At 43.5% G+C, this 27035-nt stretch overlaps 1 protein-coding gene across 3 annotated transcripts in view; it reads right to left on the bottom strand.

Moving 5' to 3' along the window:
• phf14 (PHD finger protein 14) overlaps positions 1-27035 on the bottom strand; it is a 95321-nt gene that overhangs the window by 5957 nt on the left and 62329 nt on the right. The window contains exons 17-18 of one of the 3 annotated variants that reach the window (XM_063010225.1): positions 25406-25523; positions 65-1040 (exon numbers count right to left, since the gene is read on the bottom strand). The exons of 1 other annotated variant lie outside the window; for it this stretch is intronic. In XM_063010225.1, coding sequence (XP_062866295.1) covers positions 963-1040; positions 25406-25523 — 196 coding nt within the window. In that variant the 3' untranslated portion in view covers positions 65-962. Of the gene's footprint in view, positions 1-64; positions 1041-25405; positions 25524-27035 lie in introns of those variants that run through there. One more of the 3 variants, XM_063010233.1, reaches the window with a different exon arrangement.

The raw sequence follows: 27035 nt of genomic DNA, 5'->3' as shown, positions 1-27035 counted from the left end.
CATGCATTATAAAAGATTTGGCTTTGTGATAATAAACATCATGGATAAGGACGTCTTTACTGTAAGGAAAGTTTATTAGAAATGGCACATTTACAAAGTACATAAATACAGACTCTGTGTAAAGTCGAGGCAGGTAAAGCGTCTGTAGTTCCGCACCACAGTCAGACAAAAAATATATATCAACCTGCAAAATCTGAGCCCATGTGGTCGGGGACGCACCATTTCATATGTATTTATATAGAATCCTGTACAAGTGTAAAAATAGTGTTTGCTTTGATCTCACGCTCGAGCAAAGAGTAATTAAAAAACTTATTCCTCCCCAAACTAATTATAATACCTGAAATAATGCATATACAGTTAAAGCTGAAGGTTTACCTGACAACCTGTATTTGTAATGGTCACAATGATTTCTGTCTGACGCTCGGGTCATACAGCGGTCTGTTATGGTGGCCCACCACTGTTCAGATTCGAACCCGGATTATATCTGACTATCCGGACAAATTTCCCATTGGGTGTTCTTTCTGATTTAGACAAGAGACCCAGAGACCATTCCATGGGCACAGTCGGTCTTGTCATCTTAATGCCGCTAGTATCACGTTCACCACCCGTCATTAAAGCCATACTTTTTAAATGCATGCTTTTTCTTTAGATTTTTTAGCACGTCCAATTGCGTTATGCTTCCTCTCCACTGGAGCTGACCCCCGCACCGATGGAGAAGAGCGAGACTGACACAAGTGGCATAAAAGTGGCGGTACAGATAGAGTATTTCCGAACGTTGATCTGGCTAATAATAAGCTTTATAAGTGGTGATGTACTGTATGCTTCCTAACTGTGTATTAATGCATTTATAATGCGTTCACATTACAGCATTCAATAAACACAGTTTTCATCTTTTACTACTGAATCCGAGGCGACAGCACGGACTGTGTGAACAGAACGCTCGGTTTCAAAGTGAGGTATTTTTAGTTTTGGATCTCTGGCTCAGTCGTCTCCTCGTTTACACCCTCAGCTCCTTCGGCCCAGCGTACTTCATCTTCCTCCTGAAACAAAACCCCAGTGAGATATTTAGTTCATTATTCAAGTGCAATGCTACAGTATATTAATAAAATGTCATAACCAGTTCCCTAATCGAATGATTTCATTTGTGTTTTGGCAGGGTCGTGACACGGAAGGTCTTCTTTTAATGCAAAAAACTAAACCAAACAACACAAAAAGGTTTTCATCAGCCTTTATCACATAATCTACTTACTGAAGCGTCATTTTTCAACAACAAACGCAGGACACAGAAGCAGACGATCATCACGCCAGAGTCACTTAAAGATTTGTTGGAGGACGTGAATAGAAAACGACGGCCGTCTCAACAGTTAAATGAGTCTGACAGATGCAATTATCCTCTCTTCCTGAGGTTAATACACACATCTACAGCCAGCCATGTGTGATTACTTATTCCCAACTGCACACTGCCCTCGTACCCCAGTACGAAACACACACACACACACACACCACACACGCAAAGATCGGCCTCTCCTAACTGTGATGGACCGTTTCATTGATTTCTTTATAAATGTGGACGCATCACATTCTGACACAGATTGTATAAATATATCCAAACCTCGTATTGTCCCGGTTTGGATATATTCAATCCCCCTGTGCATTCTGACGACTGTAGCTTGAACAAAACCCTTGCTGGCTAAGAAGGGTTGCAGGGTCGAGTCATAATATAAAAGCTGCTGGATGATGTGCGACACTGTCAACAGTCAAGTGAGGTTTACATCGCCATGAGCTGAGAAGCTTCCCGGTGAGAAAGAATCCCCTGCTCCTAGATCAGCAGTGTAGAGCTCAAGTAGAAGCAGAAGCAGGTGGATTCTTTCTCACACAGCAGCCCATTGCAATGTTAAGCTTGCTTGACTGTGGACATGGTCACTTTTGGTCCAGCAACTTCTTATTAATGGCAGACCTGTTTTTGATGATTCCTAAATAATATCTGACAATCTGGACAAATTCAGCATTAGACGACGGTTTGGGTTTTCTTTGTGACTTAGGCTGTTCCAACTTCTATAGGCACAGAAAAGTCACCAGCTGTAATCAATCCTAAAGACTGACAAGGAATTAGGACTGCCACAAATTGAGTGACGTCGTATAACCTTCTACACCACTGAAGTAATCTGGTGAAGAGGTTTATTTCACTAGCCCGTCACTGGGTTCGAATCTTTGATGTGCTACTGGCCGGCCTGGAGTTCCTTCAGACTAAGCACTTCCAAGTCTGTATGGACATGGCTTAGTGTGTGGTGCATAATCTTGAAGGAACTGTAAAGTGGAAGCATCGTATTATATTTCCATTTAAACTTTAGGCATTTAGCAGACGACTTTATCCAAAGCGACTTACAGAACTGTGACAGTATACAGTCTTAGCAACTGAGGGTCAAGGTCCTTGCTCAAGGACCCAACAGTGGCAACCCGGCAGTGGTGGGGCTTGAACCTGTGACCTTCTGATTACTAGTCCAGCACCTTAACCGCTAGGCTACAACTGCCCTAACTGATTCTGTACAACAGATATAATTGATTCTGTACACCAGACCTACAGCACACAGGTTCTTTAGCCTAAGTGAAATTGTGACTTCAATTGAAACTGCTTAAAGATCTCCGCAGATCGGTAAAAGTCATTGGGAACGTTTTTAAAAGAGAATCCCTCACTATTCTGCGGTGAAGTAGAAATAAAATGATTCCTCGATGACTTATGAACAATTTGAAACTCAGGTGCCACTCTTAATCATAGTGGAAAGTGCTCGTACTGACTTATAATAGCCTGCGCATAATGAAATATCAGCCTGAATAATTGTCAAATTTATAAAACCACAGACGTTTAAAAAGGCATCGCAGAGCGCTTCATGTTACAAAAAAAGTTTGGATTTCAAAGCATGACTGTGCAAGCCTACTGTACAATAGGTAACATTTCTTTTTTTACAGCAAATCAAAAAAAGAACAAACCAACAAGTTCAGTAAACAAACCAATAAACAAACCAATCAATGTTTATCCAGAGAATCAACCAACAAACCAACCAACATACGAGGGTTCTTCAATAAGTTTCTCTATTTATTAAGAATGACATCACTTTTCTACATCGTCACCTTCTGATGCATTTTTCCAGCATCGTACCAACTTTTTAATTCCATCAGCAAAAATGTTTTTGGTTGAGCTCGTAGCTACTGATGCGCTGCTGCTTTCACATCATCATCACATGAAAATCTTCTTCCCCTTAAAGCTTCTTTGAGCGTCCAAATAGGTGGAAATCAGATGGAGCTAAATCCGGACTATAAGCGTCTCTCAGTCTCTCAGACACGACAAATTACTACTCCTCCCACCCTCACCGCATCCAACCAAAATATGAAAGTGTGGAAACCTTTTGAAGATCCCTCGTATGACCAAATAAACCAATCCAAGCGACCAAACAGTTAAGAATAATGTGATCACAATTGATCCAAAACCATCCAGCATCCAACAAAACAAAAAATGGTCCAACAATCCATCCATGCAAACATGAAAGTAAATAACAACCCAACAATCAAACCAATTATGCTTAGTTCACACTACACGATTTATGCCCTGATTTTCGCCCGCCGACTGGTCGGTGCTAGATCTCCCGGCTCTGGAGGAACTCGGCGTTCGCTCAGCGATCGAAACTCGGTTCTCAATCGCTATGTGTGAACTACTCAACAACTCGATCCAAGCGGCTCGACCGAAGAGAGATATCTAGCATGTCAAATATCTGGATGTCAAACAGCCAATGAGAACACAAGATGGGTGGAACAGGGGCATAATATAGTTTATATCAGAATACACTGGTACACACACAAGTTTTACAGTATTTATGACCTTGTCGTTCTTTACAAAACACCAATGTTGCATTGCTAAAAATATTTATTAACCTCTAAACTATAGAACGATCCCTGCTGTTCCTATTTTTCCTACCTGTTTTTACGCTGCACATCAGCGCACAAACGTGGTATCGTTAAACCCCTCGTCACTTCTCGCATTTGTTTCCGTGACAAAACGTAGTTTGGGAGACCAGAGAAGCTCGCCTGCGATTCCAGTTGGCGATAGAGTGTAGTGTGAACCCCCCAATCGCCGATCAGTCGTGTAGCGTGAAATACACACCGACTTAAAAGACTCCCGATTACAAGAGATCCAGTTGTGTAGTGTGAACTGTACAGCGACCTGCGTAATGAAGGGGTCAGCTAGGACTGCGCACGGGTTGGAGAAGGCGTGAGCAGCAATATACCCTCCTCAAATGCAGTCAGGGATCCCCCAGCAGTGGAAGACAGATTGACTACGATAAATTGGGAGAAAATGTATAAATAAATAGAAAAAAAGAAATACACCCAGTACTAACTGGAAAACAATCCATGCAGACGTGGAGACAGCAGACAGAGGATCAAACCTCCATCCACGGGGAGCTGTGAGGCACCAACGCTAACTGCTGCACCGATGCGCTGCTTGTCAACACTTGTGACAAGTTACTAGTGTAATGTGGCGTGATTTGAGCTTACACAGCATTGTTAGCAAAGACTTACAATCATTATATCGTCGGAACGATTTATAAATCTCAGCGCCTCATTACAAGCTCCTCCAGATGTTGTGTGGCCTTGATGTTAAACAGCCAAACAATGTACAACATCATAATTCACTGTTCGACGGTGAAAGCGAGCGGGTCATTTAGCGTCCAGAGGCAGCCAGCGCTTCATCCGGCTGCGTCTCATTCCCGGAGTCTCTATTTGGAGAGAACTTTTGATATAAAGCGCAGCCCTTTATGAAAAATGCACCTCTTTTTCTCAACTCTGGATACTTTCTTGCCGCTGGCCTTTGGGCGGATATAAATTCTCACCTTATGAACCGGCGCTGCCCGATTTGCCTGTGCCATCCACCAAATCTCTCTGACAAGCCTGCCAATTTTCCAATTACCTGCGGCGTCGTATGTTATCGCCACTGCCGAACTGTGCTTAAATGAGAAACAAGACGGGGGATGAGGATGGCGCCGCCGCCGCCTCATGCTAAATGTCTTAGTTAGGATAAAGTCCCGTCCCCCCCCCCCTTATTATTTCTCCTTCTAGACTTTTGATTTAGAGCGCGTCCCTGAGGAATGGCTCCCGGACATCCAGGGACTGATTTGAAGGTCTTGCCGTGCAGCTCTCCTCCCATCTTTTTTCTTTAGGGGACAGACGACGACTCGTTTCGGCTGCTGAGTTACAGCTGAGACACGGTGGCCACTGGCAGGATCGCATATAATGCAGCCAAGCAGCCAAGAAGTGAGGAGAAGTTAAAGGAATAAAACAGCAGGAGGAATGGATGGAGCCCGGCGTAACCTTTTAATATTTCTGTAGAAAGTTTCACCATCACAGGAGAGGCAGGAAGATAAGAGGCAAATAACAGACCCAATCCAATCTTACCCCACCCCACCCAATCCAATCCAATCTTACCCCCAATCCAATCAATTCTACCCAATCTTACCACAACCTACCCAATCCAATCTTACCCCACCCCACCCAATCCAATCTTACCCCCAATCCAATCAATTCTACCCAATCTTACCACAACCTACCCAATCCAATCTTACTCCACCCCACCCAATCCAATCTTACCCCACCCCACCCAATCCAATCTTACCCCCAATCCAATCAATTCTACCCAATCTTACCCCACCCCACCCAATTCAATCTTACCCCACCCCACCCAATCCAATATTACCCCCAATCCAATCAATTCTACCCAATCTTACCCCACCCCACCCAATCCAATCTTACCCCACCCCACCCAATCCAATCTTACCCCCAATCCAATCAATTCTACCCAATCTTACCCCACCCCACCCAATCCAATCTTACCCCACCCCACCCAATCCAATCTTACCCCCAATCCAATCAATTCTACCCAATCTTACCCCACCCCACCCAATCCAATCTTACCCCACCCCACCAATCCAATCTTACCCCCAATCCAATCAATTCTACCCAATCTTACCCCACCCCACCCAATCCAATCTTACCCCACCCCACCCAATCCAATCTTACCCCCAATCCAATCAATTCTACCCAATCTTACCCCACCCCACCCAATCCAATCTTACCCCACCCCACCAATCCAATCTTACCCCCAATCCAATCAATTCTACCCAATCTTACCACAACCTACCCAATCCAATCTTACCCCACCCCACCCAATCCAATCTTACCCCCAATCCAATCAATTCTACCCAATCTTACCCCACCCCACCCAATCCAATCTTACCCCCAATCCAATCAATTCTACCCAATCTTACCCCACCCCACCCAATCCAATCTTACCCCCAATCCAATCAATTCTACCCAATCTTACCCCAACCTACCCAATCCAATCTTACCCCACCCCACCCAATCCAATCTTACCCCACCCAATCCAATCTTACCCCCAATCCAATCAATTCTACCCAATCTTACCCCACCCCACCCAATCCAATCCTATTTCACCCCACCCTACCCAATCTAATCAATCCTATCCTATCCAATCTTACCCCAACCTACCCAATCCAATCCTATTTTACCCCACCCTGTTCAATCCAATCAATCCAATCCTATCCAATCCTACCCAACCTACCAAATCTTACCCCACCCTGTTCAATCCAATCAATCCAATCCTATCCAATCTTACCCCAACCTAACCAATTTACTTTTACTCCACCATGTCAATCCTATTCTATCCAATCTTACCCCAACCTACCCAATCCAATCCTATTTTACCCCACCCTACCCAATCCAATCAATCCCATCCTATTCAATCTTACCCCACCCCACCCAACCCAATCAATCCTATCCAATCTTACCCCACCCCACCCTACCCAATCCAATCAATCCTATCCAATCTTAACCCACCCTACCCAATCCTGTCCAATCCACTCTTACCCCACTCTGTTCAATCCAATCCTATCCAATCTTACCACAATCTATCCAATCTTATCTAATCCTATTTTACCCCACCCTACCCAATCCAATCAATCCCATCCTATTCAATCTTACCCCACCCCACCCAACCCAATCAATCCTATCCAATCTTACCCCACCCTACCCTACCCAATCCAATCAATCCTATCCAATCTTACCCCACCCTACCCAATCCTGTCCAATCCACTCTTACCCCACTCTGTTCAATCCAATCCTATCCAATCTTACCACAATCTATCCAATCTTATCTAATCCTATTTTACTCCACCCTACCCAATCCAATCAATCCAATCATATTCAATCTTACCCCACCCTGCCCAATCTAATCTTACCCCACCCTGTTCAATCCAATCAATGAAATCCTATCCAATCTTACTCCAACCTACTTAATCTGATCTTACCCCACCCTGTTCAATTCAATCAATCCTACCCAATCTAATCAATCCTATTAAATCTTACCCCACCCTACCCAATTAAATCATCCTATTCTATCCAACCTTACCCCACCCAACCCAATCCAATCATACTTAACCCTGTTTAATCCACTCCTATCCAATCTTATCTAATCCAATTTTACTCCACCCTCTTTAATCCAATCTTACCCCAACCTACCCAACCTAATCTTACATCACCCTGTTCAGTTCAATCAATCCAATCTTATCAAATCAAATCTTACTACAACCTACCAATCTAATCTTACCCCACCCTGTTCAATCCAATCCTACCCAATCTCACCCCAACCTACCCAATCCACTTTTAGCCTGCCATGTTAATCCTATCCTATCCAATCCAATCTTACCTCAACCTACCCAATTCAATCTTACCCCAACCTACCCACTCTAATCTTACTCCAACCTATCCAATCCAATTTTACCCCACCCTGTTCAATCCAATCTTACCCCAACCTGTCCAATCCACTCTTACCCCACCATATCAATCCTATCCCACCCAATCCTATCCAAATTTATTTAATCTAATCTTACCCCACCCTGTTCAATCCAATCCTATCCAGTCTTACCGCAACCTACCCAATATTATCCAATCCAATCTTATCCCACCCTGTTCAATTCAATTCTACCCTACACTATCTTATCCAATCAAACTTTACCCTGTCTAATCCAGTCAATCCTACACTATCCAATCTTAACACAACTTGTCTAATTCAATCCTACCCTATCCTGTTTAATCAAATCTAATTTATCAATCCAATCTATCCTACCATATTCTATTAGATGACATTGAGTAATTTCACGCTGTTTTATGGTCTGTGGTTGTACAATGTCCTCGAGTATCTTGAAAGGTGCTTATAAATAAATAAATTATTATATTCCAATTTGACTTTACCCTATTTAATCTTACCCTATACTGTCCAATCCCATCAATCCTACACTGTCTAATCTTACCCTATACTGTCCAATCCCATTAATCCTACACTATTTAATCCAGTGTTATCCTATTCCCTATTCGACCCTATTCAATCCAATTTAATCTTACCCTGTCCAATTAAATCAATTCAGTGTCACCCAATCTATCATGCCCAGTCCTATTCTACCAAACAGCCCTCACCCATTTATATGCTATCCAATGTACCCTACATAATCCAGTCCTTTCATATCCCATCCTATCCAGTCTGTTGTTACCAGTGCTCTTTTGTATTTTTGACTTTTACAAAATGAAATCATTCTATCTTGTTTTTTTATTGTGACTATATATGGCACCGATCCCCTAACACCACTCATTAAACGTACTAATAATCATTTCACTTGATTTCAGTTGAAATGTGGAATTTTACACATGCATATCGATCCTCTCTCTCAGGAGGATCGTTTGTATTTGTGAAAATTTGGTAAAAAAGCAGGTGTCACTCGATCCGCGTTCCGTTTCAAATCTTCTTTCATATAAATCCGGCGTGTCTTTTTTTCGGTAGACAGGATGACATTTCCACCACCAGGCAGAGCCATCTCGAGGACACTGACAGGCAGCGGCATTGTGGGAAATCTCCATCAGTGTCTTTGGGGAAGAGCAGAAGCATCGCATCCTGCCACTCACACTCCTGCCTTTTGGCAAGTGCTTACACTCATACCATAATGAAATGCCACATGCTTTATTCTAATTGCATCTTACAGAGGTTGGGGGGGGTGGGGGTTAGAGAGAGGGGTAGAGAGAGAGATATATGATATTAAAAATAAAGGGACGCTACAGTTAGAGCTGCATTAGGCAGAATTTCACAGCTACAGTTTGTTTTCTTGAGCCAATAGTGCTGGCTCATTTATTTACTTTTATTAATGTCACATAAAATATACAAAAATCTACAACTTTGATTTATTTGTTTGAAACTGTTATAAGAGCTCAGATCTGTTTTCCACTTTTGATGACTTGGACTCTTCTTTATATAATAAACAATTTCCCATAGAATTTTTTAAGCTATCTGTCTGTCTAATATGTCTGTCTGTCCGTCCATCCGTCTGTCTATCTATCTACCTGCCTGTCTGACATCTGTCTGTCTGTCTATCCATCTATCTAAATGTCTGTCTGTCTGATATCTGTCTGTCTATCCATCTAATATCTATCTATCTGCTTGTCTGATATCTATCTATCTATCTATCTATCTATCTATCTATCTATCTATCTATCTATCTATCTATCTATCTATCTATCTATCTATCTATCTATCCCTCTGTCTGTCTGATATCTGTCTGTCTGATATCTGTCTGTCTGATATCTTTCCATGTAAATGGAAAACAACCCTAGTTCCTAATGTACACCCTCCACTGACCTGTGCTAACAGCGAATGCTGTTCTAATAAAGAGGGCGGGAAGTTCAAACAATATTAAAAAATCCCAACAACACTGCTGCACCTGAGACAATTTAGTGTTGGTGTCAATGCAGTGCTGAGAAATGTCCACACAAATATCTGGTCATCTGGCCAGTGGGGGGTCCTACGGGGGGTGGTGTTGATTGATAAATTGGGTATGAGGGGGAGTTACGAAGAGTACAGAGCAACAGAAGAGCTACAGTCAGTATTTGTATATGCACAAAGTTTGTCCATACGCTACACGCAGCTTATAAAATAAACAATGATCGTACATAGCAGATAGGTGTACCTAATAAAGTGCTAAAAATGTTTTATTCATGTTATTGCTATTGGTGTAAACCCTATCCTCAGCAGTCCTGAGGATCAAACTGGTTAGGAAAGTGCGATAGCGAGGCGTACGTGCTACAAAATAATGAACGTTTCTTACAGCACGGCATGCAGACTGAACCCTAGGTGGCAACAAAGCCCTGCGGAGTGGGTGAATATGTGAAAGTACTAAGAGACAGAGACCCTCTCCTGCCTTTAACCACACACCCCCCCACACCAGCCCCAGTCCCCGACTTGTGCACATCACACACAGTCAGCTTCATAAAGTGGGATTAAACTAAAGCCGGCTAAGAAAGAATTCAAATTTTACGAGGCCGCTTTGCCTTTAATGAGCTCTGGCGTCTTTTATCACGCCGGCGCAGTCCTCAAAGAATTCAGCTACCTAATTAGTATGACGTATTTGCTTATCATGTTTTCTGCTTTTATTGTATTCGCTGGCGCCCGTGCATCTGTGTGTGCACACGCAGCGTGTGTGTGTGTGTGTGTGTGTGTGGCGCATCGCACGGCTCAGGAGGCGGCTTTTATGCTGCGCAGAGGAGAATCGGCTTTACGGCCTCCTCCGGTCTGATGGGTGCCGCTGTGCGTTTGTCTGCACTGTACAAGACAGATTGATGTCCCACATCGATGATGAAAACACACCCAGCGTGCAGGGAAAGAGGAATCGCGCTCTCAGAAATGAGGCGCGGCGGTACGCGGGAACAATTCGAGAGAATGGCGGGCGAGCATGGGGCGAGCCAGCGCGGTCAGGTGTGTTCATGAGCTAACACAGAATACTGATGGAACAGAACTGAGTGAATTAAATTTTGGGTGGCGGCAGAACCCTGTCTACACCCCGGCATCAACACAATGTGGTCGGGAGTCCCAATTTAAACATACTCGAGTCTCAGCTGTGATGGACAAGCACATTAAACAGCAACGCCATTTAAAATAAATGCTGTCAAGTCTTTTTTCTATCTTTTTCTCTCAATTGAGTCATTTCCAATTCCTCTGCCTCTCGCACTATCCCTACTGACACGATTCTTTTCCACCAGCCAGCAGTGGATTTCAACACTCAGCTGTACTACATATGGAAAGTCACGCTATGCTCTTTGTGTTCTTCTGTTACACATGGCATCACTCACCCAGACAGTGAGGAGAACCCATCTCCGACCCTCCCTCCTACACACACATCCTGGACAGCCGAGACTTGAACCAGAGAGCTCGAACCCTGTACCGGGGGTTGGCTAGCATATCAGACTACAGCACCACCCAGGTCAACGTGATTCATTTTAGTGCAGCACAGTTCCACGTGCTTTATTTCTTCCTAAAGTGCAGAAATGATTTGGGACACATGCTATGTGGCCAAAGGTATGTGGACACCTGACCATAATGCATACTTGGTATACATGCTACTGCAAACTAACACTACACTATATAGACACAAGTATTGGAACACACTAATTTTTGAGTCACATTTACATTTTTAATATTAAGCAGACGGTTTTATCTAAAGCGACTTACAGTACTGTGACAGTTGAAGGTTAAGGGCCTTGCTTTAAGGGCCCAACAGTGGCAACCTGGCAGTGGTGGGGCTTGAACCAGCCATTTTTCCATTACTAGTCCAGCATCTTAACCACTAGGCTACAACTGCCCTAGTTCATGGTACATGGTTTTCAGCCACAACAATTTTTAACAAACTTTTAAACCGATGACCTTCTGATTCCTAGCATGTCCAACCGCTTCTTTTCACCTGCACGAAGCGGCTTCATGCAGTACAGTGAGTCATGCACTGCTGTCCATTATTCACCGTCTAGGTGCAGCGCTGTTCTAATAAAGAGATAACACTATCTCAATAACACTGCTGCACCTGATACACTTTAGAGTAATCATGCAGTACTGAGAATTGTTCACCACACAAACATCATCTGGTCAGTGGGGGGTTCTATGGGGGGTGGTGTTGATTGATAAATTGGGTATGAGGAGGGTTACAAAGTGTACAGAGCAACAGATGAGCTACAGTCAGTATTTGTAAATGCACAAAGTTTGTCCGTATGCAAAATATAGATTAGAAAATAAGCCGCTTCTTTTTACCTGCACGATGTGGCTTCATGCATTACAGTGAGTCACGCACTGCTGTCCATTATTCACCGTCTAAGTGCAGCGCCCTGAGCAGCCAGCAGAGGCCGTCATCGCAGACGTGATCAGGAATCCCTCCCACCCCGCAGACGTTAGCCAGTCACTGAGATTCGAACCTTTTTTAAAATAACTTACATAATAAAGTTAAGTAGTCGTGCTGTGTTCTTCGAAACTCCATGAAGCAACTAACAGAGCTCCGAATAGTATGAGTGCAAATTGTGCACGCACTTGATGCTCATTTATGAAATTAGATGTCATTTACACAAGAAAATATTTTATTAATATTTAAATCTTTGTGCATTTTAATTCTGTGGAACAGTAGAAGCCTAGTGGGTAGAGCTTTGGGCTATCAACTGAAAGGTTGAGAGTTTGAATCCCAGCTCTGCCGTGTAGCCACTGTAGGGCACTTGGGCAAGGCCCTTAACTCTGTCTGCTCCAGGGGCGCCGTACAATGGCTGACCCTTGCGATCTGACCCCAGCTTCCAAACAAGCTGGTATATACAGAAAAAGAAGTTCATTGTACTGTACACATCTATATGTATATATGACAAATAAAGGTGTTCTATTCTATAATATATTGAATAATTTATATTTGTTTATGCTTTTTTTGTCCATAACATTAACATAGGCACTTGAAATGTATTAAATATAAAAACAAATCACCAGAAGTGCTCTTCTACTGTAAATGTACCTTAAATGTAAGAACAGTGACTGCTGACACACCACATGCACATGAGCCCAGTCCATTCGACAATCAAGTAAAAACCTGGACACCTCCCTAAAATGAGCGGGCGAGTAGAAAACCCGAGCTGAGGAGTGTGTAAGCGTGCAGAAGGAATAAGTGTGTGCGTTTGAGAGTGTGATTTAAAGCTGCTGTCGGGCCGCTGAATATGACACAGGCGAGTGTAATCATATACACTCGGTTCATTAGGCGGCTGAGGCTGTGTGTTATACGCTACATTGACGCACCTCTGGCCCTGTCGTCCCTCTCCCCCCGCCCACATTCCCGTCCCCCCCCCATCCCCGTCTCTCTCCCAGTCAGCCAAGCCGAGTCTCCAGGAAGCACAATTAAACTTCATGACGGTGCATATTTGTGCTCGCCATTTCCGTTTATTACAAAGGGCGTTCATTAATCTGCCTTCTCCCCCCCCCACCCCAGAATGCGCTTTCTATTTTAGTGAGGCGTGACGGATAGCGAGGTGAATTTTAGCGAAGATGGCTAATTAAATCAGCGGTAAAACGCACAAGCCTACATCTGATAAGACCCGCTTCCTGGGGGGAGATATAACGGTGGGTGAAAGTACTTTCTCTCCAGTTTTCAATTCGGAGCGTAATATTAAATCACAAATTAACGTGAGTGCTCAAACTACGGAGGTAAATTGGTCGCCTTGTTCACTGGATGCTTGTTTTTAAGAGGCGATGTAGCGCACCGGTGCACATATGGGAAATAAAAAGCATAAAAAATATTATATAATAACCATATGAGGCCACAATATCACCGTTTCGTATACAGATAAGGCCAAAGATCTACATATAATTGTGAAGAACATGTCTGGGGGGGGGGGGGTTTGGGGATTTCTGCAACTGTTCTTTTTCTGTGACTGAATGACTGTGGCCTTCAAATTCTTTATTAGTGTTTATTATTGACCATTGCTGGTGACTTTTCAGGTGTGTCTCTCTACATAGACGGCATTTTACGTCTCCCTAAATTCCTAGATACCTTTAAATGCTGCCTAATGAGGTGCCTTATTTTTAAAGTGATAATCTGACTGAATATCGAGGGAGCATCAGATGCTTGCTTAGTAGTGAATACAATCCCAGCATTCAGTGCGGCACAATTTTTCTCCGTAGTTATTTTCAAATGTAAACTAACATTGATTCATAATAAACTATCATTGATGTTTAATTTGTATAAAGGTGCACAAGTGTCATATATTTGCAAATTCAGGCTCGTCAGGGACAGGTTAACCGTTTTCGGTACACTGAGGGAGATGTTAGCTGGCATGCTAGCGGGTTGTGCCGTCTCAGCCTATTGGTTTAAATGGCCTGAGGCTAACTGTGTTAGCTTATTAAAAAACTACAGTGATGTAATCACTAAGTAGAGCGTCTGAATAATCTGCCTTATGAGTTCGATGTCTTATTAGAATCCTCTCTACTGAGGCAGATGCTCAGGTAGGCAGTAGGTAGCAAGGCAGATCAAACATTAGGACCACTCCAAATGCCTATTTTATAACACTTGTTATGTGCATGTAAGAGTCAGGGATCCATTAAATGTTGGAATGATGGTGGTTCTTTGTAGTTCTTGTGTTGAATGCAGAAGATCCAATCAGCATAAAGACCTGAATAAGGGCCATATCAGTAAAGTCAGACGACTAGATTGACGTATCTTTGAAACAGCAAGGGTTGCTCCCAGGCAGCATTGGTGAGTACCCACTGACAGTGGTCTGAGGAGGCACCTTTGATCCCTCAGATGGCAACGCATTAAAAACCAGCATGCATCTGTAATGGATATCATCATACGGGCTCAGGAATACTCTGCTGTTCGTTGCTGCTTCTAAGAAACCATGTCAACAACGTCTTTAAGTTCAACCAAATCATCCAAGCTCCAACTCACGTGAAAGTAACGTGTACTGTGGAATAACACGTAATAACAAGTTCGCCTTTTAAATGTTCTGAGTGTAATTCGGACATGACAACGCAAGTAGTACTGCACATAACAACAACATGGCTGCGTAATTAAGGAGTGTGAGTGCTGGAGTGACCTGCCTGCAGTCCAGACCAGTCTCCTAATAAAATGTGTGGTGCATTATAGAGCATTAAAAGCACCAAAGAGTCTGAAAAACTTGTGATCTCTTTACATAGACTCATTTTATGTCATCCTATGCTTGTGAGAAGCATGTCTAAATTCTTAGATACCCTAAAATGCTCCTACTGAGGTGCCTTATTTCGAGGCTATAAGCTGACTGAATAATGAGGGTTCAAATGTCCTGAGGCTAACTGTATGAGTTTGATGTCTTATTGGAATCCTCTCTATTGAGGCAGCTGCCCAGGTAGGCAGTAGGCAGCAAGGCAGCTCAGTAGGTTTTCAGACAGACCCAAAGACTTGCATAACAAATGATAAATGCCAAATAAAGAAAAGGATTAACTGGGGTCCAGAGCCTATAAGTGGTGTTAAAAGCAACTTGTGCTAACTTGTGGCAAATATAAACTTTGGAATGAGCTAATACAGCTTATGGCTTTCTGGTCTTGTTAGCATCTCATAGCTCATCTCTCTCACAGCTCATACACACTAAACCTTTATTGTACCTTTGCAATACAAAATGGACAGCCTAAGCACAACACAAACACACAAAACAGAACTAAAATAGGTCACATTGATCCAGGACAAAGTCATCCTGGTTGTGTTCCTCAGAAGTTCTCTTCATCTCTGAGCCTCGCTGTATTTTCCGGCGCTCTAAGTGCTACAGAGGCCACCGAGTCACAGAAACAGAGGAACGACTGTAAGCTGAACTTGTGCACTCGGACCTTTCTGTTGGTTTTAACCAGTGTATGACTGATCTCTTCTTGGACGCTGCTGTATATGAGTCCAGGCTTATTAAAACCCACTCAGGGCTGAGCAGTGGGGCGGCGGTCCCATCACCGTCGCTCCTGTTTACTCCACAAATTGGCCCCCGAGAGGGGAGCAAGGCGGCTGGCTCGCCTAGTTAAAGTGATGGAGGTGATACAGCAGCATCGATTTCCAATCCATCTTCATACCTAGTGGACTAGCGAGAGGACCCGGTCCAGGCCAGGGTTACCCCCCTCGTGGACGGGTCCCCGAAGGTTCCCGCTGCCTCTTTAAATCACACTAACCTTTAGTTAACATGCTGGTCATGAGTGGAACAAGCAAAAGACAGAGACCTACATCTATCGGACTCCAGAGCCCTATTGTCCTCCACTCAGCATTCACAGCAAGCTTTATTCGATTGACCTTCAAAGCTGTAGACGCAGGGACGGCGCGTCCAGACAAGAGCTGAGAAGTCAACAGAGGACAGAGAGGTTTGTACAGCTAATGAGAGAAATGCTACAGTTTTCTAGCCTGATTTACAGTTACTCTCCCGTCAAGGATTCTAAAACAGTGCGCTTTGTAGAACATTTTCAATTTCAGTTACATCAACTGCTCAGGGTCGTGGTGGGTCCGGTTTTGCTGGGAAACACAGAACAAGTCAGGAATACCTTGGATCCATCGCTTTAACCATCCCCCTCAGACGTAGCCAATCATTTACATTTTCAGCATTTAGCTGATGCTGATCCAAAGCGACTTACAGTACTGTGACAGTGTACTGTATAAGCAATGGAAAGTTAAGGGCCTTGCTGAAGGGCCCAACAGTGACAGCCTGGCAGTGATGGGGCTTGAACCAGCAACCTTTTGATTACTAGTCCAGTGCCTTAACCACTAGGCTACCTCCGCCTGATAGCACCCAGGTCTCAGCGGTAGTGAGCTGGCATAATAGGGACAGTAGTAGCTTAGTGGGTTGAGCTTTGGGCTATAAATCAGAAGATTGTTGGTTCGAATCCAGGCTCTGCTATACAGCCACTGTTGGGCCCTTGAGCAAGGCCCTTAATCCGGTCTGCTCCAGGGGTGCTGTACAATGGCTGACCCTACGCTGTATATGTATATATGACAAATAAAAAGCATTTTTCTAGACGGCTACGCCACCCGAGTGTTCACTAACATTATGTTTTAAACTGTTAAAAGCTGAAAGTAAAGTGCTGTCCACATACTTTTGGCCGTGCTGTGTACATAACACGATAACACAGGAAAATCTATATTTTGAGTAAAATAAAAATGCATTAAAAGACATTTTTCATCTAATTTTTTATCATCCACATTAGGCCAGCGAATGATCGCCACCCCATCCGATGAGTAATGATCTCCATTTTCTTTTTCAATTTCCCTTCGCAGTAAAGCAGGCAGCGAGAGACACTTAATTAACGTAATTAGGTTAACTTAATTAGGCCGTTTTGCAGGTCACCGTGCGAGCGAGCTGATTGATGACTGTGCTCATAAAGGTAATCGCCTTTAGAACCGGTCTTAACAAACAGCATGTTAACTACCGTCACATAAATAACCACGAGGTGCTAAACAGCAGTCTGTTTAGCTTGTGAAACCCTGCATGAACTCGACGATGCTAAGAAATCCTACGTGTTGTTAAAAAACACTCAAGGTCAAAAGATTTAAACTGATTTTTTTTTTCTGATTTTTGTTCTTGGCTGCTTCTGTATCTAGGGGTCGGCACAAGGGATTTGACCCACATACCAGACTTCCTTGGCCCTTCCTGACACAACCCTCCTACAGTATTTCACTGATGAGTGCACCATTCAATGGTTAGACTGTTCTGGGCATCCCCCACCCCTCTTCTTGAGCATTAGCCAATCATATTCAAGCAGACGCCCGACCGGCCGATAGCACTGCTCAGGTTCAAACCCAGGTCACAGAAATAGTAAGCTAGCATACTTTACTATTGCGCCACCTGAGAGCCTGACCTTTCCTTCCAATTTAGTCATTTACAATTCCCTTTTATAAGTCCTCTGCCGCTTGTACCATCCACATGCTGGCTGAAGAGTCTGCAGTCTAGCACCAAGCATGAATCGAGTAATTAGCAGTGGTAGCTCAGCAGCTAAGATACTGAACTAGTAATCAAAAGGTTGCCGTTTCAAGCCCTACCACCAACAAGCTGCCAATGTTGGGGCCCTAAACAAGGTCCTTAACCCTTAACTGCTCGAATTCTATTCAGTCATGATTGTAAGTCGCTTTGTACACAAGCGTCTGTTAAATGCCAAAAATGTAAATGTAATTTCACTACACATGATGTGGTGCATGATCAAACATGGCCAGCTTGGTCTTATCATCAAGATATGTTGATGATAAAACCCACGTGCTCTAGAACAGAGTTTTTCAAACTCTGGGTCACGACTCTTAGGTTGAAAAATAATAATTAAAATAAACAAATTTTAACAGTAACATAAACACGAAATGAACTTGTATGCAAACGCCCCCTTGCGGAGGCTTTCTGGTACATCTTGGAAACCACAGTGGGACCAGATTTAGCAGAGCAGAGAGACTAAGATACATTATTTGTGTTGCCTGGGTCGCATTCAAAATCACGGATGTAATGAGGGTGGCTTGAAGAAAGTTAATTTTACGCATTTAATTAGTAACTCCAGGCTCCGGTTCCAATTGTCCATCACTTGAGTAGTTGTGAGGACCACACAATTGTAACTGAGGTCCAGATAAAGACATACTTAAAAGGAACGGACTGTGTACGTTCTTTTTAAACCATGTCTACCAGCATGGTCTACCAAAAACAGAGAAGACATGGCTGAACGCTTTATCATGGGGGGCATAAATAAGGCTCAAACAACCCGCTCTCCAAGCCCTGACGCTCTCGAATTAAAGGCCATCCGTATATTACAACAGATTTGTCATTTTATTACCCAGATCAATTCTGCAGGCCCTGGAGGTGACGCCGCTGGAACGTGGCCCTTGACGGCTGGAGGTTTATCTAACATGTGCAGGCAGAGGAGAACGCGCCCGGCGTAATGAACTCCTCTTCACCTAATAAAGGTTTTACTGGCGCGCACTGACCCCATCATGGCCCGCATATACGTCTGTACCCATAAACCAAACAGGATGTACTTTTTTTTAAGTCTACATAATTTTATGATACATCAGGCACGCATTGACAAGTCAACCCAGGAGAAACAGATTTACCATTTTTGAGAAGAAAAAAAAGATTAATCAAGAGCTCAGAGGCCGGAGCCCATCCGCGGTGACCTTTAAAACAGCGCACGCGGAGAGGAGACGGATCAGACGGCGCTCTACATCACGCTATCTCGTCTGGTGCCTGCTTTCTGATGCATGCCTGGTGGTTTGCCCTCATTTTGATGGAGATGTAGCGCATAAGAAGATGGCACAGTGGCTCGCGAGCTACTCTCATTTCTCTAAATGCTTCACCACGCTCATCTGGAAGTCAAGGCTGGAAGGGATAACAAATCACCTCTTCAGTTCCTCATTTCACTACTGCTGCTTCTTCATTCGCCGACTGCCAGCCAGAGAGAGTGACGTACCTTCTTAATGTCGACCCGCCAAACCTCCCCCTGCGCCCATCACCACCAGCTCTCCCCCCTTCCCACACACACACACTTTTCACTCCTCTCTTAGGCAGAAGGTGAATTACAGCTGGGTTTTAACATGGCATTTAGAAGAAAAAGCATCAGGACCAACTGCGGGTTCAGATACGCTGGCATTTGCGATACATTACGGAAGGCGACGCACTTGGAAATCTCGCCGGCGGATCGGAATCAACCGGTCTGTACTTTTGAAGACTTTTAACTGTGACCTTCTGCTTTTAAGGCTGGAAAAAGAAAAAGTCAAACAGCTTATGTAAGATAATGATCATTTCTGCAGTAGAAAGTGGTTCCTGTAACTCCTGATTAGTCACAAACATTTTCCATACAGGAAGTTTCCACTCAATCCATTATTCACTCAGAGCACTCGTCAGGCGGAGTTTATAGACGCAGATGAGCCAAAACATTAGGACCACCTGTCTAATTTGCTGTCAAAACAGCTCTGACCTGGCGAGACATGGACTCCAGACATCTGAAGGTCTACAAGACATCTGTGCTATCTAGTATATAGACTTGCTATTTGGCAAATCCTCCAAGATCCTATAGCGCAGGGTTTTGCAAACTTTCTTTCAAGCGATCCACATTTTATCCATGATTTTTACATGCACCAGGCAAACAAGCAATGCATCAATACGAAACAAAAGTAAATATACTTACTTTATACAAATGGTGGCAATCTGGTTCCACTGTGGTTCACAAGATGTAACGTTCATGTACAAGTTTATTTATTATTATCATTTTTCTCTGTGACCCATTTTTTTTGGCTTGCGAACAACCCTCTGTCCACATGATCTTGACAGAACTAGATTTATCAGACCAGTCGACCTTCCTCCTTGCTTTGCTGTCCAATTCAGATGACTGAGTTTCAGTTGTAGGTGCTTTTAATGGCGAACAGGAGTTAGGATGGGCAAATTGGCCACCCAAAGAGGATGGAGGTCCCTGCTGAGTCTGGTTCCTCTCAAGGTTTCTTCCTGGAATTTTAAGTGAGTTGTTCTTATGCCACTGTCGCCCTCAGCTTGCTCAAAAGGGGTTTTTGGTCTGTCGGTCCTGGATTTTGTAAAGTTGCTTAGAGACAGCTATTTAAGTAGCTTTAAGTGCAGCACCGTACCCAGTAGGGTTCGAATCACTGTGTTGTGACATTCTCCTCATCACCAGGATTAAAATCACCAACAATTTAAGCCACACCACACTAGCTCCTCTGTGGGTCTTTACCAGACTCCATGGCGTTCATGTCCTCCTCACCACATCCATAAATGTCCTCTTTGGCCTTCCTCTCTAACTCTTTTCTAGTTAATCTTATGCATTTAATTCTTAAGTCCTGGCTGCTAATTACTCCTAATGCTTGTATGGAAAAAGGATGGTTGCAGCCCCTATTTCAGTTTTCCATCAGATGAGTAGTTGGTAAGGACCACACACTTGTTATTGAGGTCCAGATAAATACAAACCATGTCTTCCAGGGTGGACTTAAAAAATGAGAAAAGACATGGCTGAACACTTTATCATGGGGGGGGTAAATAAGGCTCCAATTCCAGCCTGGTGGCCCCATCCTCAGCACCCTTATCCCTTACCCTTATAGAATAGAATAGAATGCTTTTATTTGTCATATATACAGATACACATGTACGATACAACAAAATTCTTTCTTCGCATATCTCAGCTCATTTGGAAGCAAGGGTTAGAGATTGTACAGAGAGCAGAGAGGATTAGGGGCCTTGCTCAGGAGCCCAACAGTGGCTGAATGGCAGAGCTGGGATTTGAACTCTCAAGCTTTCGATTGATAGCCCAAAGCTCTAGCCACTAGGCTACCACTGTCCCATAACTCTCATCCCTCCTCTGCAGATGCCCAAACAATCTCAATCTCGGCTCTCAAACTCCCGTCTCCAAAACATCCTACCTGCACCGTCTCTCTGTCTAAGTTATTATTGTTTATTCATCTAAAAATCATTTTGTGTGACATGTTTGTGGCAACAGACTAGCAGACAAAAGATTTTTTATCTATTCATTTGTTAAGGATTTCTATAAGGTGGCATCAGAAGCATCAGATGGCATGGTGTGGGTGGTCAGTATAAGAATAAGATATTTTACCCCAAGTCCTAACAGGAAGCTGAGAAAGTTTGAATGTGCGCCAGCTGATTTTATAGGATTGCGTTTGGTCTTTCAGACTTTCGGAAAATTGGGCCGTGTCGAAACAGCAGGCTGCCAGAGAACCTGCTTAATCCACCATACATTTCCCTGCTACTCTCTAAATCTCCTTCCTCTTATTCAACTCGCAGCTTTTGTTCACGGCCGCTTAGCCATTGTGTTGTAACAGCGGGTCGCCATTATTATGCTTTCATCCGCCAGTTCAGCTACAACACACAACACGGCGCACAACAAGGGTCAGCCGTCGACAAGTTCCAGAGCTTCATGGTATAAAAAGGATTAAAAAATGTTATGTTTTTTTCATACAAGACTAACAGTGATGCACAAAACACTGTGTACAAAATATTAAAAAACAATTATTATCGAATTCAGGTTTATTACTGTTAAAGGTAAATTATCAAGGTGTCCATAAACTTTTGGTAACTTGTCTTTCTCCCCGGCCCTCTGTGTTACAACAGAGGTGCTCATTTCAGCGATAGTTAACCACAGCACCTGGTTCAACAGGTTTTGTTGTCCCTCCGAATGTTAACAACCTCAACACCCCTGACCATTAACTTAGTTTTGGGCTGCGCTCTACTATTTGAGTTCCACTAAGCTTAGCTGTAGACTCACATTCTCATGTACACATCAGCTATATAAGCTCAAATCTTCATACAATAAAACGGAAGCTTACTCTGACTGTGTGTGTGTGTGATGAGTCTCTTCCCATGAGCACTCAAGGTTTTTCAGAGCTTCTTCTTTCAGACTCAGCAAATGACACTGAAGTGGAAGATCTGAGCACCAAGACTTCTTTAAGATTTCTTAATGTTCTGACAACTACAACAGAACTTTTAACAATATACATTGTCACAGAGGTCGGGGTCGCAAACCGAAATGAGCAAGCCAATGGAAACAGCGGCCAGAAAAATACTCCTAAGACTTAAACAGGGGAACTTATCTTCTGATTGATTAAAGTCTTAGAGTCAAAATATTATGCTACACAAAAAATATGTATACAGTGGTACTTTGTATCAAAATCTTTAAAACTCACATGCCTTCGTCCAGAAATTTGTACCCTTAAACTCAACGTTTTCCTTAAACTCAACATGTTCAGTTCGTTTTTGTAAAATGTATTTATTTAATTTCAAATTAACAATGAACAGTCACTTTGTGCAGCGCTCAGCTTGAGCGGTGGTGCAGTAAAACATCATCAAAGTGTGCATGTGAGACGAATCTGCATTTGTGTGAAATAACCGCCAGATTCACTCTGATAGCTCCACGTCTATCTGTGTTTATCTGGATTTTTCTCACTGTTTCACTTTTAAACTTGTGTTACAGCTCGAGGTTCTGAGAACTTGTAAAAATCAGCTTTTTGGTGTTTTTTATATTATATTTGTGTTATTTTCAGTGTATAAGTGTAAAAAAAAAACATTATTTTACATAAGCCTAAAATATATGCAAGTCCACGGGACCATGGAACACATTAACAGGTTTCCCAAACGTCGGTAAAAAATAACTCAAACTCAACGCCTTTTAAACTCCCACAACCAATTGAAGTTGAGTTTCAAGGTACCGCTTTGTCCTGATCAGGACTGTATCTGGTCCGGCTTTACGTGGAAACATTGGGTGCAAGGTAGGAACATCCTGGACAGGGCAACAATCCAGCCCAGGGCAGGAGTTTTTCCACAAAGTGGCGAACTTCAATCCATCCTTGCTCGTAACCAACTGAGCTTTTTGTTAACATTCACTTTGTTGCAGTTGTAGTCTAGTGGTTAAGGTATTGGACTAGTAATCTATAGGTTGCTGGTTGTCACTGTTGGGCCCTTGAGCAAGGCCCTTAACCGCCAACTGCTTAGACAGTACATTGTCACAGTACTGTAAGTCACCTTGGAAAAAAGCATCTGCTAAATTCCGTAAATGAAACTGTTGCTTTTGGTTGTAAGGCATATTTTTCCAGATGACTGTAGCTGAGCATTTTCTGTAATGATTAGCACAATTCATAATGTTTAAACTGAACAAATGATGGTAAATCATCTTAAAAGAATCGATATACATTCATGAAGTCACAAGACAAGCAGTATTTTTTTAATCCAGCGGACCCCCCACCATGCTTTTTAGATTTCTCTTTCACTCCGGCAATAATAATTAACCCCCCATTTCCCAGGCACATAAAGGCTGGCAGGGCAGGACTGGCCTTTTAGAGATAAACTGAAAAGTGGGGACATTTATTAATGTAAATAGGTTTGGACGCAGACACGCACCGCCTTTGATTCAATAAAGGAAAAAGAAAAAACATGAGCAGGAAGAGAACTCATGGCTGGAAATACAATTCTGAAAGAAAAACATCGAAAAAAATGGAAGGTAAGGTCTGAGTCAACAGTGTGCTTTATCTCCAGATTTAATGTAGGAGCTCCTGCCTGCCAGAAAAACCATGGCACTGAGCTCAGAATTGAGAAGCGCTGGTTGATTCCTCGCCAGTCAAGCTGGTCATCATTAAAATACACTTAAAACACCGGTCACTTCGCTTTCATCTGTCTTTATACTTACAGCATTTAACAGACACTTTTATCTAAGCAATTGAATATGCTTTTAACTATGAGACAACAGTTTGGAGAAGGTCATTTTACTGAGCCATCATGACTGCGGCCCAGTTTGACGAGCTGGTCATGGAGCAAATTCAGCAGCCTGCAAAGAGCCCTGACCATAGCCGACAAAGCAGCCTCGGGTCAGGCTCTCTCACACAACATTACGGCCTGACCTCACAAATGTTCTGTTGACTGAATGGACACAAATTCACACGCTCACACTCTGAAATATGCTGACTAGACTTCCCAGAAGAGTGGAGAGGCTACACCGTATTAATGCTTGGGGTTTTTAGAATAAGATATCCAACAAGCTCTGGTGTCCAGACACTTTTGGGTCTGTCTGAAAACCTAGTGATCTGTCTACATATAAGCCTTTTGTCATCCTACGCTCCCAAAAAGAAAGAGGCATGTCTAAATTTTTACATACATTAAAATGCTGCCTACAGAGGTGCCTTATTTCAAACGATAATCTGACTGAATAATGAGGGAGCATCTGATGCTTCCTTAGCCATAAAGACAATCCCAGCATTCAGTGCGACACAACCATTCAAATGTAAATAAATTCTAATTGATCTTTAATTTGTATAAAGGTGTAATTATACAAGTGTCGTTTATTTGCAAATTCAGGCTCGTCAGGGACAGTTTAACCGTTTTCGGTACACGGAGGGAGACGTTAGCTGACATGCTAGTGGCTCGTGTCGTCTCAGCATCGGTGGCATAATCGGCGTAATTGCCGTCTAAGTCTATCTATCTATTTCCTTGGCTGCTCCCATTAGGTGTCGCTGGTGGACCTGACTGCATGTTTTTGGACTGTGGGAGGAAACCGGAGCACCCGGAGGAAACCCACGCAGACACGGGGAGAACATGCAAACTCCACACAGAAAGGACTTGGACCGCCCCACCTGGGGATCGAAGCCAGGACCTTCTTGCTGTGTGTGAGGTGACAATGCTACCCACTTAGCCACCGTGCCGCCCAATCGCCGTCTAAGTAGTGCGTCTAAATAATAATCTGCCTTATGAGTTTGATGTCTTATTAGAATCCTCACTACTTAGGCAGCTGCCTAGACAGGCAGTAGGCAGCAAGGCAGCTCAGTAGGTTTTCAGACAGACCCATTTTGTATCTACCACTGTTGGGCCCTTGAGCAGGGTCCTTGGACCTCAATTGCTCTGTCTGTATACAGTCACAGCTGTAAATACGGGCACAATCTGGCTAAAAGCGCCTGCTAAACACTGCTAAATATGCTTTTTACGGCAGTAGGATGCAATCATCTCCGTCCCAGCCTCCCTGAGCGTCTCTCACCTTCGATGAGGAGGTGTCACATTCCTGACAGATCCAACCATACCCTGTCTGCTTAGGCGACTTCTTCAAGGGAGGGTCCAGGCACCCGAAATGGTAACACAGCCGACACTCATCACACCTACGAGCAAAGCGAGAGTGATATTACCAGAGGGAATATGGCTCAAGGCAAGGCGTAGGACCTACACACACACACACACACACACACACACACACACACACACACACGTATCCTGCCAAAAAAAAAGTGGCCCGGTCCTCATCGGGCAGGTTTGATGGATGGTGACAGAGCAGCTTCCTGTCAGGTAACAGATGCCTAATAGATTCAAAACATATTGGCGCAGCACCTCTCACACGGCCTTGTACAGCCGTCGTAAAACACAACCGCTTGATTGGCTCTGCTCGGATGGGTTTTTGAGCGCCTGGCTAATAAATCTTCCCTAGACTTTTTTCTTTCTTGAACCAAGAGGTAAAGAGGCCATGCTTTAGACCAGTCTGGTCCAGGTGCTTGTAAGAGTGGGGTAGGAATACAGAGAGCATAGCGTGTGCTTTCTGGAGCATGAGGGGACTCCCTACTCAGCCTTTCCACCCTAATTGTGCCAATTGTGTCTGTGGTAGCTCAGTGGTTAAGCTACTGGACTAGAGATCAGAAGGTTGGTTCAAGCCTCACCACTGTTGGACCCCTGAGCAAAGCCCCTAACCTTCAGTTGCTTGAATTGTATAGTCATAGTCTCTGTCACTTTAAGTAAGTCTGCTAAACTCTATAATGAAGAGGTGTGTCCATATAATTTTGGTCATATAAGATATCTCACAATGTGGATTATGGGATAATCCTTTGAGTTCGAATCTCAGCTCTGCTACCGGTTGGCTGGGCAATGCCTGCAGCAGACAAAATTGGCTATTAAAGTCTGCCGGGTGGGTAAAAGACTGGACTGAAAAGTGGGTGGGGTGGGGTGGCGCCTCTACAGAAAGTGGAGGAACACGGCAATCAGTGCGCATCATGCACGAAATCGCCAAACGTGTGGGCGAATAAGAAGGGGTCGATGGACTGCGCACGTGTCAGAGGGAGCATCAGGCAGATGAATATACCATCCTTGGACACAACCGCAGCAGCAAAAGATGAATTAACTGCGCTAAATTGGGGGAAAATATACAAACAAAACAGCTAAATTGAGAGAAAAAGAAGAAAATATACAAACAAAATAGCTAAATTGAGAGAAAATACATAAACTAAAAAGCTAAACTGGGAGAAAAAGGGGAAAATATATAAACAAAATAGCTAAACTGAGAGAAAAAGGGGAAAAAATACATAAACAAAATAGCAAAAAAAAAAAGAGGATTATGGGATATGAAGTTACCGTCCGTTAAAATTTTTTTTCTAAACCTGGACGCAGACAGTTCTGGATTCGGATGAGAAGCCTGAGCCGAACGAACTCCCCATTTATCATGCATGGCCTGTTACTGGTGAACGCCCGGATGCCCTTCAGGCCAGATCCCATGCCTTCCCCTCTCCTTCCTGCCCGTAATTAACTAATTACACCGCAATCAATAGTGAAGATTCAGATTCGGCAATGTAAATCAGATAAAGCAGATAAGGGCCCGGGAGGTCAATGGGCCTCCTCCATATCCATCT

This window comes from Trichomycterus rosablanca, chromosome 2 (assembly GCF_030014385.1).
Source record: "Trichomycterus rosablanca isolate fTriRos1 chromosome 2, fTriRos1.hap1, whole genome shotgun sequence".
Taxonomy (NCBI): Eukaryota; Metazoa; Chordata; class Actinopteri; order Siluriformes; family Trichomycteridae; genus Trichomycterus; species Trichomycterus rosablanca.
This window is presented reverse-complemented; position numbering and strand designations above follow the sequence as displayed.